Source organism: Drosophila subpulchrella, chromosome X (assembly GCF_014743375.2).
Source record: "Drosophila subpulchrella strain 33 F10 #4 breed RU33 chromosome X, RU_Dsub_v1.1 Primary Assembly, whole genome shotgun sequence".
Lineage (NCBI taxonomy): Eukaryota > Metazoa > Arthropoda > Insecta > Diptera > Drosophilidae > Drosophila > Drosophila subpulchrella.
The window spans coordinates 22,955,276-22,971,144 of NC_050613.1; the positions used below are offsets into that span (position 1 = coordinate 22,955,276).

At 39.5% G+C, this 15,869-nt stretch overlaps 4 protein-coding genes across 6 annotated transcripts in view; all 4 read right to left on the reverse strand.

Annotated features, from left to right (window-relative positions):
- The window catches only part of LOC119557634, a 28,350-nt gene extending 23,436 nt beyond the window's left edge, over window positions 1-4,914 (reverse strand). The window contains exons 1-2 of one of the 2 annotated variants that reach the window (XM_037870467.1): window positions 4,751-4,911; window positions 3,658-3,865 (exon numbers count right to left, since the gene is read on the reverse strand). The gene's annotated coding sequence lies outside the window, so the exon portion shown is untranslated. Of the gene's footprint in view, window positions 1-3,657; window positions 3,866-4,750 lie in introns of both variants that reach the window. The other variant, XM_037870466.1, reaches the window with a different exon arrangement.
- A 577-nt stretch (window positions 4,915-5,491) lies between these two features.
- LOC119556740 (probable pyruvate dehydrogenase E1 component subunit alpha, mitochondrial) lies at window positions 5,492-8,076 on the reverse strand. Its single transcript, XM_037869151.1, has 2 exons — window positions 7,799-8,076; window positions 5,492-7,068 (listed from the first exon to the last, which is right to left on the reverse strand). The coding sequence occupies exons 1-2, from the start codon at window positions 7,919-7,921 to the stop codon at window positions 5,641-5,643; spliced, it is 1,551 nt and encodes a 516-aa protein (XP_037725079.1). The 5' UTR covers window positions 7,922-8,076; the 3' UTR covers window positions 5,492-5,640.
- A 339-nt stretch (window positions 8,077-8,415) lies between these two features.
- LOC119556741 (pyruvate dehydrogenase E1 component subunit alpha, mitochondrial) lies at window positions 8,416-11,940 on the reverse strand. Its single transcript, XM_037869152.1, has 5 exons — window positions 11,691-11,940; window positions 11,422-11,490; window positions 9,664-10,228; window positions 9,014-9,336; window positions 8,416-8,948 (listed from the first exon to the last, which is right to left on the reverse strand). The coding sequence occupies exons 1-5, from the start codon at window positions 11,748-11,750 to the stop codon at window positions 8,766-8,768; spliced, it is 1,200 nt and encodes a 399-aa protein (XP_037725080.1). The 5' UTR covers window positions 11,751-11,940; the 3' UTR covers window positions 8,416-8,765.
- A 616-nt stretch (window positions 11,941-12,556) lies between these two features.
- LOC119556055 lies at window positions 12,557-14,039 on the reverse strand. Of its 2 annotated transcripts, none has more exons than XM_037867859.1 (3): window positions 13,908-14,039; window positions 13,684-13,760; window positions 12,557-13,632 (listed from the first exon to the last, which is right to left on the reverse strand). In XM_037867859.1, the coding sequence occupies exons 2-3, from the start codon at window positions 13,753-13,755 to the stop codon at window positions 12,742-12,744; spliced, it is 963 nt and encodes a 320-aa protein (XP_037723787.1). In that variant the 5' UTR covers window positions 13,756-13,760; window positions 13,908-14,039; the 3' UTR covers window positions 12,557-12,741. The 2 variants fall into 2 exon arrangements, with proteins under 2 accessions (XP_037723787.1, XP_037723788.1); XM_037867860.1 differs by having other exon boundaries at window positions 13,985-14,018.
- Between the last annotated feature and the right edge of the window lie 1,830 nt (window positions 14,040-15,869).

The following is a 15,869-nucleotide window of genomic DNA, read 5'->3' on the forward strand; positions in this document are numbered from 1 at the left end:
CTGTGCGTCGTTTGCTGGTGCTCTTTATTTGGGTTTTTCACTCCACTGTTGTTCTTAGATTCATTAGTTTGCCTCTGGCTTTGTATATCTGTATCTGTATCTTTTCGTCACGTTCGCCTCTCGATTTTCGTGATTTGGTTTTCATTTCTTGGGCTTTTTGGCCCATTTTCTTTTCGGTTTCTTGTTGATTTTACCCGTCTATTTTTGGGCACGAGCACAACAAATTAAATAAATAATATTGTCATTCTGTGAAATGCATTTGCATGCTTTTCCCATTTTACCTCAGTTATTTCTACAGTTTAATCCACTTTTTATGGCTTTATTCGCATGTGGCCCAAATGTTTTTCCTGCTTTATGTGGTTGACTAATTGTCATGTTAATTTTAAACACACATTTTCGTCACCGAGAGCTCTTTTATTTGTTTGTTAATTATATATTTAGACAAACGGCATTTCATATTTTTTTATTCTATACAATACTTTATTTTGGATCTGTTAATATTTTTTTTTTTTTTAATTGAAGACCTTGTAATACTAAAATTGAAACATTTGTCCGATCAATTATGGGTAAGCTTGCAATTAAAAATCCATAAACGCTGGCGAATTTCACAAGATTTTCGCTTTGTATTTACAAGAGAGAATCGACCTCCAAACAAAAGGCAAACGGCATTAAAAATTATTGATTTGCGGCCGAAAACATTTCAGCGTCCAGCGGTACGTTTGGTATTTTATATCACAATTTTGCCCCAAGCCATTCCACTGACAATTTAATTTCAATTTGCTGGCCGCCTCATTTGATTTAAATTTGCACTTGGCCCGGGAATGTAAATGCATTTCCACTTGAATTCAAAGATCTTATCTCCGTATGCTCGATACCAGCTGCATTCTTGGCCAAGAATTTCAATGGGTTAAGGGGGTGCGCCAATGGCGGGGCTTGTTGGATGGGGCTCTCAAGGGGTTAAAAGCGGCATCGTTGCGAATTCAGTTGAAAAATATTTAAATTGCTTGGCATTTGGTGACGTGCGGCGATCGCGTCCAATAGAAACAAAAATAAATAAATATAAATGTTGCGCATAAAAAATCTATTTTTGCCCAAGGTCGCGTCATCACTTTATATTTTTTTTTTTTGTCATCGTAGATAGGAAATCGTGCCGAAAATGATGGGCAAAAAATAAAAGAATTAAAGGAAAAGCAGTAGAACATAAACATTGCGAAGATCATCTAGTTTTGGGGAATTTGAGTGTACTTCAAAGGATTTTTCAACAATTTTATATTTTTTAAAAATGTAGAAATAGGAAATATTTCAAAATTACTTATGATATGTAAATGGTTATGTTTAAAACAATGTTGCGTATAATAATATTTTAAAGTAACATATTTATGTATATATGGTTTTTGGCTAGGTATCCGAAATATTTATGTTATTAATGGTTATTAAATATTTTTTTCATTTAACATTATTTAATATTCTTTATTATTATAATATTTTCAATTTAAATATTTCTTAAATGTATGAAAAATATAAATATCCTTTTTATACCCGTTACTCGTAGAGTAACAGGGTATACTAGATTCGTCGGAAAGTATGTAACAGGCAGAAGGAAGCGTTTCCGACCCCATAAAGTATATATATTCTTGATCAGGATCACTAGCCGAGTCGATCTAGCCATGTCCGTCTGTCCGTCTGTCCGTCTGTCCGTCTGTCCGTCTGTCTGTCCGGATGAACGCTGAGATCTTGGAAACTATGAGAGCTAGGCTATTGAGATTTGGCGAGCAGATTCCTGAGCTTCTTACGCAGCGCAAGTTTGTTTCAGTAGAGTGCCACGCCCACTCTAACGCCCACAAACCGCCCAAAACTGTGGCTTCTACAGTTTTGATGCTAGAGTAAAAATTTAAACTGAAATTAATTGTTCTTATTAATACCTATCGATTGACCTAAAAAAAAGTTTGCCACGCCCACTTAAACGCCCAAAAACCGCCCACAAACTTCAAAAAATCGTAAATATGAACGCGGATATCTCGGAAACTATCAAAGATAGAGTATTGGGATTTCAGATTTAGATTCCGTAGCCTTGTACGCAGCGCAGGTTTGTTACGCGAATATGCCACGCCCACTCTACCGCCCACAAACCGCCCAAGCCTGTGGCGCCCACAATTTTTATGCTAGATAAAAAATTTTAACTGAAATGTATTGGTCTCGTCAATACCTATCGATTGATCCAAAAAAAAATTTGCCACGCCTACCCTAACGCCCACAATGCTTAAATCTGTCTTCCGCCGGTAGGTGGCGCATTTAAATCTCGCTTTGCTGCTTGCATATCTCCATTTCCCTTTGGTCCCTTTGGCTGAGTAACGGGTATCTGATAGTCGAGGTACTCGACTATAGCGTTCTTCCTTGTTTTTAATATTAAAACATGTCCAATTAAAGGGCTTTAATAACTCATTACATTTGTAGAAAGCCATCTATAGAAAAACTAAAACAAAAGCTCATTATTCTACATTAGTGAGCCGCATAAATCACCATAAATAGGGCTTCATCTGCACCTTGATCCACATTCCAAGATCAAACCCAACCAGTTTGTTCTTCCGATCCCACAGCCAAAACGCATGAATAGATCTTCTTTGAAGAAATACGAAAAAAATGAGGAAAAAACGGCGACCCCGCGTTGGATTGTTCAATTATTCAATTGGGGACTTCGAGACGGCGGCAAACAATTTTGATTATATTTATTAGATGCCGGATTAGCTGCGCTGGCTCTTGTGGCAATTGCGTTGAGTATACGCCGTGTATGCATACATTTTTTCATCACATGTGCTTCACATTATTTTTTAGCTGGACAGACTGGAGGAATTGAAACGAAAATGAAAATGAAATTGAAAATGAACAGTTCTTGTGATGTGATGTGATGTGATGGAATTTAAATTGAAATGGGTATGGGTATTTTGATCGGCTCTGTGGGCAGTGGAGTCTTCGCAATCTTCGCAATCTTCTCAATTCGGTTCAGTTCACCTTACCCACCCAATTCTTCTCGCCCGCCGACTATGCAAATTAATGTAGCGGAAATACTGAACAAATGCCACCCGACTTGGCCCTGGATCATGCTATATATACACATGTATACCTGTAGATATACCGGAGAGTATCTTTGTATTTCTCCAAAATGTTCCTGAACGATCTCTCGAAATTTGCTCAAGTGTGTCACTTGAAGAGCGCACAAAACAATTCGATCGATTGGAGTGTATTTGATCAGCTCTCGACTTCAGTCTCAAGAGATATTCAAATTATTTGCCAAAAATATATTTCAATAAATTAAGTTTACGAAGAGATGAGCTCAAAATGATGGGTAAAAAAATGTTCCAGACGAAAAGATGTTTCATAAAATTGTTGCACTGCTTTTATTGTTTCTAAAATATTTTAAAATCCAAAAGCTTTAAAAAAACTAAAATGATCATTTTTAAATATTTAGTTTTTATGTATTAAACAATTTTTATTTCCTTCAAAATGATTTTGAAAAGGTGCATAAATTGTTTAGTTACATTATTATAAATATTTATTATTTTCTAGTTTAGTAGACTATTTTAAAATATTTTCTAAAATATAATGGAATCGTTTGGTTTTCCTAGCATGCAAAAATGTTAATATAAATCAAATTTATACCTGGAATAATTGAGTTGTGCTTTAATGTTCTGTTGATTGTTGCTTTTTTCGCCGCTTGTTTTCGCTGCTAATTATATTTTGGTCATGCCAGCAAATCCATCAATTACAGATGCTTTTATGTTTTTGGTCATTGAGTATTAATAAATGTATTCAAACATTTTCATATATTTTTATGAGTTTTCATTTTAAAATTTTCCATATTTTTGCACTACACCTCCATCACAAGTGTCAACAATTGAAACAAAATGAGACAAATAAGCAAAAAAAGACGAATGGGAATATTTTTCACTATTTCTGTGCCGCTAACGAGAAAACGTGTATTTAAAAATAAAGAAAACAAATTAAAAATAAGCCAGAGAATGGCTCTCATACATTTTCGAGTGCTAAGTAGAAAACCAGCAGGAAACCAAATAAAAAGTGTAAAAAAAACCAAAAGCACGCAGAAAAAACTCAAACTCAAATTGTTCGACACTCGCCGTTGGGTTTTTTAGTTTTTCACAAAATACCGGGTGGAAATTATGGGACAACAAAAACGAGGAGGCAATAAAACAGCATCATCATCAGCAATTGGAATGCAAACTATTTGCATCTAAATAAAGGCTCAAAACCCATCAAATGTGCAGTCATCGGAATCAGCAGATATTATGATAGAAACCGAATTGATTATTATATTTGATTGTGTTATGCGAGTTGACGTTTATTCCAGTTGATTTCTTTTTCCCTTTTTTGTGTCACCATCAAATGATTTAAATGTGGCATTTTATTCAATTTTTACCACCCAATGTCATCTTTAATTGCACTTTTAATTTGACTAATTGATTGCATTGGGCACTTTAATTTATAAAGATTAGTCCTGTTCATTTGGTCAATTTCATATGCTGATTGTTATTTTTGTAGGCCATTTAATATAAATAACCAAATGGTTATTATATATTTGAAAGGTATAAATCTTATAACGAGAACATTTTAAAATTCTATTTGTTAACAGAAATATTTATTTAAATTTTAAACACTTTATATTGTATATTTTTTAAAAACGTAGGGTTTTACATAGGTTGTTTTTACAAATGATGTATCCAATTTTTTTTTTTACCATATAAACACTTCACACTAAATAAAAATAATATAAAAAAAAAGGAATATAATTTATTTTCAGCACACACACACCCGAAATTGGAGAAGAGAGAGGATCTGATCGGATCGGATGGGATCGGCGAAGATCAACGCCAGAGCATCGCGCGGAGACTGAATCCCCCGATCGGCTATATCGGATATAAGGCCGGACGTCGGGCAGGTGTGCGAGCGAGAGGGCGAGAGAGGGGTCCCATGGCGAACAGCGCGTGGGTCTCATCGCATCTCGGAAAATAAAAAGAAATGGGAAAGTATCTTCATCATTTCGCCGGCGACACGACCGCCATTTAAGCGAATGATAAATGAATGGGCAGTACTGATCTCCTCAGATCCGTTTAATTAACGACTAAAAAATGAGGAATGGCAGATTCTAAGACATTTCTACCTCTTACAGGTGGCCGTTGGCGAGCTTTTATCGAATATCATACAATTATCAGAATGGGGAGATAGGTTTTTAACAGTAGAAACTTATCATCTAAGGCATATATTATTCACAAATTTAAAAATATATATAACAAATTTGAAGCTTAACATTTTTACACAAATGTATATAGCTTGGAAAAAAATTTTAGGCGCTCAAAATTACAATTATAATTCCAAAAAAAAAAAATACTATACAAAATGGGCAATTTAAACTTATAATAACAATTGAATGGTTTTTAAACTAAGCTAAAACATGAAAAAATCTATAATAAAGCCATTATTTACTGCGGTTCATAACTATTTTCTTTAATTTGCACAACAATATTTTGAAATCGTTTTTAAACTTTTTATAACGTATTTTTTTGGTTTAGAAATCAACTAAGGCCCTTTTGCCAAACTTTCAACTTGGTGGAGAACTCCGATGGGACATTACTTGGGGGCAGGTGGGGTTTTAGCAGGAGGTGCTTTAGTGGCGGGTGGTGCTTTGGCGGGTGGTGCTTTGGCGGGTGGTGCTTTAGCGGGTGGTGCTTTGGCGGCTGGTGCTTTAGCAGCAGCAGTGGGTGGTTTTGAATCCCCAGCAGCCGGTGGCTTAGCCTTCTTATCGCCATCGCCTCCCTTCGAATCCTTGGCAGCCTTGGGGTCCTTGGGGTCCTTAGGTTTCTGGCCAGCCTTGCCCTCCTTGGCATCCTTAGCATCCTGGGCTGCCTTCCGCTCCTTGGCCTTGGCCAAATCAATCGCCGCACCCACTGGCACATCGTTGATCTCGCTGAGCGGCGTCTTGCGCGGCTTGCCAAAGCACACTTCCGACAGCCGGATGTGCTCCAGATGGTAACCGGAAACGCCGCGTATCTTACGATCCACATTCTTGGCATACACATCCGTGTTGAGCTCCTGCAGCTCCACCTCCTTGTCGCCGGCAGCCTTCTTGCACTCCTCATCCACACGTTTTTTGGTCTTGTCCTCGAGCATCTTCAGCTCCTCCTCGTCGGCCAGGCACAAGGCGATCATTTGACTGCGAAAACTGGTGATCGGATCGTGCTTCTCCCTGGCCGCCTGGATCTCATCCCTTGAGCGATACGAGGTGCCCGGATCCGACATGGAATGTCCCACATAGCGATAGGTGCTCATCTCCAGGACTATGGGTCCCTCCTTCAAAGCATAATCCACGGCAAACTGGGTGGCACTGCGAACGGCGAGCACCTGATTGCCGTCGACCCACAGTCCTGGGATGTACTGACCCCGCATATAGAACTCCGTCATGGCCGAGGCGCGTTTCTCGTGTGTGCCCATGCCATAGTGATTGTTCTCGCACACGAAAATACACGGCAGACACCACAGTTTCGCCATGTTGAAGGACTCGAAGACCTGGCCCTGATTGGCGGCACCATCGCCGTAGAGCACAACGCAAACGCCATTGTCATTCTTATAGCTGTGGGCCAGGCCAATGCCGGCACCCACTGGCACCTGGGCACCCACTATGCCATTGCCGCCGTAGAAATTCTCGCCGTACATGTGCATAGAGCCACCTTTGCCCCGGCTGCACCCGGTGCGGAAACCCAACAATTCGGCCATTATTTCGTACAGGGAGACGCCCATTAAATAGGTCCAGGCATGACATCGGTAGGCCGTGATCACCGAGTCGCATTGCCGCAATCGCTCCTTCATACCCACGGCCACCGCCTCCTGGCCCGTGTACAAGTGACAGAAACCACGGATCTGGCGCTGCTTGTAGTAGTTCCCAGCCACCGTCTCGAAACGCCGCAGCTCCAGCATCTTCGTGTACATCGACAGGGCGTCCTCCCTCGAGAGCTCCACGTCCATCGTTGGTCCCGTCTCCAGGTCGTAGCACTTGAACGTCTGCAACGGGTATGGCATAGTCGTTATAATAGCCCATTTGCGTGTGTCTCGGTTATTAAAATATAAGGAATGCAATGTAAGAACATAAGAAGAGAACTTGGTTTGGATTTTAGGATGAAATTTTAGGAGTTATACTTTGTTAAGTGTTAAGAAACAGCCTCCTTATCATGATACGTATTTGGTTTTTAACTATAATACTACTACTCTCGAAAGTAGAATTTTAGTAAGCATATTTGGTACAAAAATGACGGTTTAAGGAGGGTTTTATATATACATATATAGAAAATAATATCACCAGTTCTAGTTATATTATTTACTTTGGTGTCATTATATAATGTTTTTACATACAGATTTGAAAATATATCTTGAGAGTAGAATTTTAATAAGTGTATTTAAATAAAAATATTTCTTGTTTGTTAAGAGGGTTTAAAAAAATATATAAAATATTAGTCTTAGTTCTAGCTATTCTTTTTACTTCGGTGTCCTTAAATATAATGTTTTTTTAAATAAATTAATATCTATTTTTTTTGTTATACTATAAAAAAAAGAAAATGTAGATAGAAATATAGATAGAAATATAAATAACCAAATAACTAGTAACCAGGCCTTTTTACCCAAATATCTTAAAATTAAAATTCCAGTTTCAACAGTAAGAGTAACTTTAAGCTGTGTAACTAAGAATTTACATGATCGCATTGGTTTTGTCTTTTAAATACTTCGAGAAACTCACATTCTCGAGGGTCAGGCAGCTACACTTGTGCCGGCCGATGATCCTGGACACGATGTCTCCACCAAGAAGGGAACGGGCTGCGCTGCATCTGACTATCACACGGATTCGGTTGGGCTTCATCATGGTCCTTCGATACGATTCCTGAGCACCTGGACTCCAAAGTGAGCTTCTAGTCAGAAGCCGCGCACTTAAATTTTGGAATTTTTTCGAAAATAACTGGAACTAATGTGTGCTAGGCTAAATAATCAAACGACAATGAAAGCAAATGAAAATCGACAGAAATGGCAAGTGTCACAAAACAGAAAGAGATGGAAACAACGAGTTTCCTCAGAAACTCAAAGTTAACCCAACATTAAGAAAAGTTCCTCAAATTTCTGTTTCGAATTATTAAATACAACTATTTACAATACAAGAAAACTAAATACTGTTACAGTTTACAAGTTACATTAAAGATTTTCAATCAAATACTATATAAAGTCTCAAGTTCTAAGAAGAAATCGTACACTTTTAAAATTGATAGTTAGTATTTGCCATTATCTAAAATCTTCAAGATCTCAGAAGCACCTCGCTCGGCATTTCAGCTACTTTTCGTTAGAAAATTACAACTACATTGGGTAAATTTTTCTAGGTATGTATATTTTCAACAATTTACACCTCGCTTTATCCATATTGAACACGTTCGCAATATAATATCCAATGCAGTTCCCCAGAGTAATGTGGTGCGCTACGATGTGATTGCAGTGCTCCGATTAGCTAAGCTTCTTGTGGTTCTCCTCGGGTCCGGTCTACGGGGTTCTCATCATTCAACTTTCGGCTTAAGAGCTAGAGATTTCGCTTGTGTCTAAGTGTCTGAGTTATGTCTTCGTGTCTGTCTGTGATTGGTTTGGTGTTGTCCTATTTTCTTGTTGGTTTCTTTTCGATTTTGTGTCTTGTGAGTTCCCGAATCAGATTCGTTGGCCCGATTGACTTAGTGATTGACGCCCTTGCGCTCCTGAATGTGATCGATGTCGTAGGCGATGGTGCCGCGCAGCTTGGGTTCCAGGTTGTTGGAGTAGACGTCCGTCCAGAGGTGGCTCACACCCAACTCCGCGTCGGATTTGGCGAAGGCGGTGGCCTCGTCGACCTCCTTGCGCACCTTCAGATCGATGGCCTATAAATATGGAATACAAATTACTGAATATTTCAGATCGTTTCTTAAACCCCTTTCCAACTTACCTTGACTTCATCGGTGGTGAGCAGACCTAGCTCGATGCACAGCTCCTTGAAGGAGGTGATGGGATCGCGCTTCTGGCGCACCTCCTGGATTTCCTCGCGCGTGCGGTACGATGTGCCTGGATCGGACATCGAGTGACCGGAGTACCGGTAAGTGTTCGTCTCCAGCACCAGAGGTCCGTGGGTGTTCACATAGTTGATGGCAAACTCGGTGGCACTGCGCACGGCCAGCACATCCATGCCGTCCACCCAGATGCCGGGCAGGGCGTCGCCGCGGGTGTAGTAGTCCGTGTTGCAGGACGCACGCTCCGAGCTGGTGCCCATTCCTATTGGGGATTACAAGTTAATATAGGTTAATATGGGTGTTTTGAAGGGATTTCTACTTATAAGTAAGCAAGTACTTCAAGAATGAAGGATAAGCTAAGATGGGTTTATCTATATCATGTTTTAACATGTATAACAAGTCAAAATCAAGTTTAAAAAAAAGAAAATGTTGTAAAACCCAGTATTTTGTCACTAGCAGTTGCTCAGTTCTCCTGGTTCTACTACATAGTGTATTATACACTTATAATCCCAACTTAATGGCTAGTAGTTGACAGAGTTTTGGTCCACTTGAGCTTATAAAGCTCTTAGCCCTTTCATATCCCACTCACCGTAGTTGTTATTCTCGCAGACGAAGATCACGGGCAGTTTCCACAGGTAGGCCATGTTGTAGGCCTCGAACACCTGTCCCTGGTTGGCGGCACCATCGCCGTACAGCGCCAGGCACATACCACCGTTGCCCTTGTACTTGCAGGCCAGTCCAACGCCAGCGCCCAAGGGAACCTGGGCACCCACGATGCCATTGCCGCCGTAGAAGTTCGGCGCATACATGTGCATGGAGCCACCCTTGCCGCGGGCACAGCCGCCCTGGACACCCGTGAGCTCCGCCAGAACTCCGCTCGGCGGGACGCCCATCAGGTAGGTCCATCCATGGACACGGTACGCCGAAATGATGTTGTCCACATCCCGCATGGCCGCCTTCATGCCCACGGCGCAGGCCTCCTGGCCGGAGTACAGATGGCAGAAGCCGCGGATGATCTTCTCCTTGTAGAGATTGCCGGCGGCCGTCTCCAGGCGACGGATTGTCTGCATCTGTGTGTAGTACTTGAGGGCCTGGTCCTTGGTCAGTTTGACTTCCGTGGCGGGTCCTTCGTCCAGGCGGTGCAGCTTGAAGGGCTGTTGGGAGTAGGGAAAGCATTAGAGTTTATATTCATATTCGAGGTACATTTATTCATAATGTAATAATATTTTTCAGGGCTATCTTTAAACCAATTAAATTAATTTAGTTATTATATTTGGAATCTGCTAGTACCATAATATCAGAATTTCTATAAGTGTGTTCCTTCAATTAACAGCTGTCAGAAGGTTGATAAAAAGATAATGGAAATCTGTGATGATATGCCTAGATAGTTAATAAAATGATAACAGTTCAGATCGATCTGTTCATTACCCAATTTTTATTCTATTATGATAAAAATTTTTGAAATTTACCTGATGTACGAAAAACAAACCATATATCATCAATTAAAAATTATAAATTTGAAGTTTTCTATCCTGAAGAGACTGATTGATACAACAAAATACTGGTATTTCAAGAAAAACTAAACAAGATCATAAGTTTTCTATCATGTTTTCATTATCAATTGAACTTTGGAGAGGTCAGGGGTTTTTTAAGTATGCCCCAATTACCAAGACTTAGATTTTATGTCAATTTTGCTAAATCTTTACGCAAATTATATTCCATTATGAATTTAAGAGTATTGAAATTAAGTTAACTTAGTTCAAATAAACCATATACCATCACTTTAAAATCAAAAATTAACATCAAAGTACTGGTATTTCCAAAAATACTAAACAAGATCATAAGTTTTTCACCATATTTTCATAACCAGAATTGAACTTTTCGTAAAGTCAGGGGTTTTCGGAAGTAGGGCCCAATTACCAGGCTTAGATTTCTTGCCAATTTAGCTTGATGGCATTTTATGGCGGCTAATTTATGGCGTGAGAATCGACGTAAACAGAGAGTTGGGCGAGAATCGGGGGATCGCTGATAAGGCTATATGTTTTATAGTGCGTGAACAGTCACGCGGCGGCCACGCAAAGAGCAGACGGCGATAAAGAGCGGGGGAGACGGAAAATTACAAATTACTTCGTGACCTTGTCGTTTCAAAATGAGCAGGTTGACCGGCAAATCAAAAAAAAAAAAACACGCAAATGCAACCCTGCATCTCCGCACACACTTGCGGATACGGATGAATCCCCCCTATTAACCGTTGCTATCTGCCAGAAAGCGCATTATGTAACCCAATTTTTTTTTCATCAGGGTTGCTATAATTCCCATAGTTCCTATAATTCAGCATAGTACTTACCCGATTCACTTGAATGGTGGCCTCCGTGGCATAGTTATTGGTTTTCGAAACACCTGCCTGGGCTGCATTCTGGAATAAACCGAAAAACGACGATGAATATCTCCCATTTCCGATGATGATGTTGTTGTTGTTCCGCCATCCGTTGTTGTTGTTATGCTTTTAGTGTTTTCATTTTCGAATGGGGTTTTTGTTTTTTTTTTTATATTTATTTTCAGTGATAACAATTAGAAATGTTAGTGGGGTGCAAAGCGGGCTGGGGGATTACGTACTTTCTGCAGTTGCTTAACAATAATGGGCAGTTCGCTAACGCGCGACAGAGTACGCAACATTTTCGCTGTGTTTATCTCGTTCGACTGACTGAAATCGGTTGAGAATGGGGCTTCTATATGCGGATTGTCCGGCTCTATAAATCGCACGCTATATGTCGGCTGTCTCCGTCTCACCGCCGCGCGTCGTTGTAAGTTAAACAATCGCAGAAAAAAGGTAGCGAGATTAGTTTATCAACTACTATATTGCACAACTATTAGAGGTGGAGAAACATCGATGTCATCGATAGTTTCAAGGCATCGGTAACATCGATGTCATCCATCTCTATTCCCATGCTTTTTTACTGATTGCTTACGGTTGCTTACGTTTGCTTACGTCAAACACAAAAATACTGAAAAAATGATTTCGTGGAAAAAGAAACCATCTCGTATTCACTGGAAATGCAATGCTCTCATCCTTCCAGCTCACTTTAAGATAGATATTTTACCATTTTTAGCTTAAAAACCTTAAATTAATTTGAGTATAAGTACTTTTAAGCTTGCCTTGAGAACTAACAAACCAAAAATCCGTTGGGTGTAATTGCGGTTCAAATATAGCAAAAATAGAATCCTTTACGTAGGGGAACTTTATTGGGCGAAAATACTTTAAATACCAGATTTAATCATTCAAATATACTGACAAATACGGAATCTGGAATGGTGGAAGGGTGTCCTTGCTAACCAACATCTTGGGTACGTATTTTAAATACCGAATAAATACCGAGAATATACCGTAACTTGACACCTCCCAACAGCTTATCGACATGTTATCAGTCGTTATCGTTATCATTTTCCAATTTGAAAGAAAAAACTTAACCAACTTAACCAGATTTAAAAGGCATTATGTGGGAAATTTGGTTGTTTAATAAACCGTGATATTACCATGCGCATGGGTTAACTTATTAAATTTGTATTCATACGACCCCTTGGATTGGGCTTGGACCACTTGGATTAAACCATGCATCTCGGCTTTCGGGAACGTCTGGATTGTACTGGACCCCTTGGAGCTACAAGTCTAGGGTTTGGGGAACCCTTGGGACCACGAGTGTAGGGATCGGGGACCGATCCCTTGGAAGAACGAGTTTTGGGGTGCGGGAGCGGCGCCTTGGGAATGGGCCCCTTGGAACCACGAGTGTTGGGGTTGCGGTACAGATTCTTGGGTTTGGGGTACCGCTTCTTGGGTTTGGGCCTTTTGGAACCAGGAGTCTACGGATCCGGGACCCTCAGGTTGGTTTTGGGCCACTTGGAAGAACGAGTTTTGGGGTGCGGAAGTCGTGCCTTGGGAATTGGCCCCTTGGAACCACGGGACTTGAGCTTGGGGTACTGCTTCTTGGGTTTGGGCCTGTTGGAACCACGACTGTTGCGTTTGGGGTTGGATAAGGGCCCCTTGGAGGCACACGTCTTCGGTCTGGGGAACCGCATTTTGGGCTTGGGCCCCTTGGAACCACGGGACTTGAGCTTGGGGTACCGCTTCTTGGGTTTGGGCCTTTTGGAACCACGAGTCTAGGGTTCGAGAACCATCGGGTTGATTATGGTCCCCCTGGAACCACGAGTGTTGGGGTTGCGGTACAGAGTCTTGGGTTTGGGGTACCCCTTGGACCCCTTGGGACCACGACTGTTGCGTTTGGGGTACCGCGGGTTGGTTAAGGACCCCTTGGAGGGTCTTCGCATCTTCGGTTGGGGGAACCGCTTTTTGGGTTTGGGCTTCTTGGAACCACGGGGTATTAGCCCGCACGTCTTCGGCTTGCTGCGGATCATGTTTTCCCTTGTTCCGTAAACACTTTCGCTTTGGTAGAGAGCTTCCCTTCACATGGGCAATGCCGTGCTTGTTCTTATCCGCCAGGCTTGGTCTGGCGGTCTTCTTTACCACCTTCCTTGTGCGAGTAACATGCCTGTTTTCTGGGGTCTGTGGAATCAGGCGTTATTAACAGTAACAGTAATTATTAAGATTTCTTACCAAGGATCTTTCTATTGCCTCAAATAGGGCTATAATTTTTGCTTTCTCATCCATGGTTTCCGAAGAGTTCATTTTAACTATTTAAAAAAAAATTGTTAAAATAAGTAAATATAAAAATGTAGATGGAAAACGAAGCTATTGCATTATTGAAAATGTGTGGTAATGTTAAAATAAGTAAGTTAATAAAACAAATTTTATCTAGTTTTTTTTTTGTATAGAATTACTTGTGTGAAGTAGAAAAATGCCTTGAAAAATAAGGTTAGAAAATTGTTGAAACCGAAAATTTTATTTTTTACTCTACCGAAAGTATGTCTTTATTGTATGAAAGTCGAAAAGAAACTGAAGGAATGTGGGCCTCAGCTCGACAAACTCAAATTTCGCTTTGAATGAAGGGTCTGTGTTACTGTGATGGTTTTTTATTTTGAACAAGTTGATATACTCTTTGTAGATCGAAGTAGTCGTATTTCTCATGATTGTAAACATTTTATTTTGTATTTCCTGTTTGGCGAACTGGCTCCATATTTCGAAAACTAGATACTTACCCATCCACATTTCAAAGCAAGAACCGCCCAGAAAAAGGCCTAATTATACGCACCCCTAGTTTCAAAGAAGTACTTTTATTTCACATTGAAGATCTCATTTGGTTTTTGCTTGCTTTCTCTTTTCTTACTCGTATTGTTACTTGAAATTGCCTCCATAAATCCGCATTCGCGATCGCAGTTGCGTTGTATCGCCCTCGACTCCCATAATTTACTAATCTCTTACAAAAACTTAAGTAATGTTTGTTTTTTGCACAAAAAATACCTGTTAAATAGAAATAGACAAAGTAGAATTTAACGAAATAAGAGGTTTACGAACTAAGTTGTTAAACTAGTTTTTGTTGGTTTCTCGGTTGTTTTTGTTTTTCGTTTTTGTATTTTTTTTAAGTTAGAAATGGCAGCTAAAATATTTGAGTTTTAAAAGTTACTAACGGAAAATGAGAAAATGGACAATTGATTCGATTGAAGAACTGAGGGAAAAAATGTCAATTTTCAATTTCTTTTCTCGTTTGCTCCTTTACCGTTATACGTATTAATTTTTCGCGCGTTTTTCTGGTTTTCTGTTTTTCTGTTACATCAAAAATTGGTTTCTCACACAAATATTTTGCATTATGACAAAAAATTATGCTCTTTTATCCTTTGTTTTTTTTTTTTCTTTTTATATGTATACATATATATATATATTTGTATATATAAACACTTATTAGAAGTCCTCGTGTGTGTTTCTTGTGTTTGCTTTCCCGTTAGAAATACGCCATTCCGATTTTTAAGAAAAAAAATTCACGTTTTTCTCGTCTTCTTGTTTTTGTGAGTGTATGCGTGTGAGTGTGTGTGTGTGTGCGTGGGAGGGGTGTGGGTGTGTGTGTGGGTGAGAGAGAGGAGGTCGTATCTTACCGTTAGCATAAAAAGTGGTCTACGAAAAACGTGCTGAGCAATAATCTAAAACGCAATAGCCAAAGAGAGAAAGAGGTGCTGTATGTGTGTGTGGGTGTTCTGCGTGTGAAAAGTAACGGTAAATGTACGTACGTGTTGCTTGGAAGTGTGTGTGGCTTGTGTGTATGTGAGTGCTGCATATGTAAATGTCTTCTGTTGTTGTTGTTAGGAAATTACGTATTAAGCTTCATTTTTTTTTGTTTTTAGTAGGTTTTACTTAAGTTCTTGCTTAATTTACACCAATGTTTACTTTATTTTGTATTTCTTGCATGAATATATATATTTATTTTTTTTGCTTTCCATGTTTCTTACTGTTCTCTCTCTCTCATTCCTTTGAATTTTATCTTTTTAATCCTTACGGTTTTTCCGATTTTTTGTTTTTGTTTTGCATAACATAAATCCGATTCGAAGAAAACACATAGCACACATTTATATATAAACGACAAGATGATAATTATTCATATTTTCCTTGGTTTGTTCTTATTCTTGGATTTTTTTGGTTTCTTTGCGATTGCTTTCTTCGCATTTCTCGCTTTTTTTGGCTTTTTTATTTGTTTTATTACTGCTTGCAGTGTCTACAAAAATTTTTGTTGCATACTTTGCTGCTGTGGATGGACAATACATATACACATACACACATAATATTCGATTTGCTTGTAATTTGTAATTTGTTGTGGTTGCAATTGTTGTATTTTCTTGTATTTTCTTGTTTCA

Bases quoted from the DNA above. Each gene is read 5' to 3' on its own strand.
- LOC119556740 (XM_037869151.1), bottom strand. From the start codon at position 7,921: ATGATGAAGCCCAACCGAATCCGTGTGATAGTCAGATGCAGCGCAGCC. The intron at 7,069-7,798 runs GTGAGTTTCTCG...TACCCGTTGCAG, and splicing joins GCTGCCTGACCCTCGAGAAT to ACGTTCAAGTGCTACGACCT.
- LOC119556741 (XM_037869152.1), bottom strand. From the start codon at position 11,750: ATGTTGCGTACTCTGTCGCGCGTTAGCGAACTGCCCATTATTGTTAAG. The intron at 9,337-9,663 runs GTGAGTGGGATA...AATCCCCAATAG, and splicing joins CTGCGAGAATAACAACTACG to GAATGGGCACCAGCTCGGAG. The intron at 8,949-9,013 runs GTAAGTTGGAAA...CCATATTTATAG, and splicing joins TCACCACCGATGAAGTCAAG to GCCATCGATCTGAAGGTGCG.
- LOC119556055 (XM_037867859.1), bottom strand. From the start codon at position 13,755: ATGAACTCTTCGGAAACCATGGATGAGAAAGCAAAAATTATAGCCCTA. The intron at 13,633-13,683 runs GTAAGAAATCTT...CTGATTCCACAG, and splicing joins AGGCAATAGAAAGATCCTTG to ACCCCAGAAAACAGGCATGT.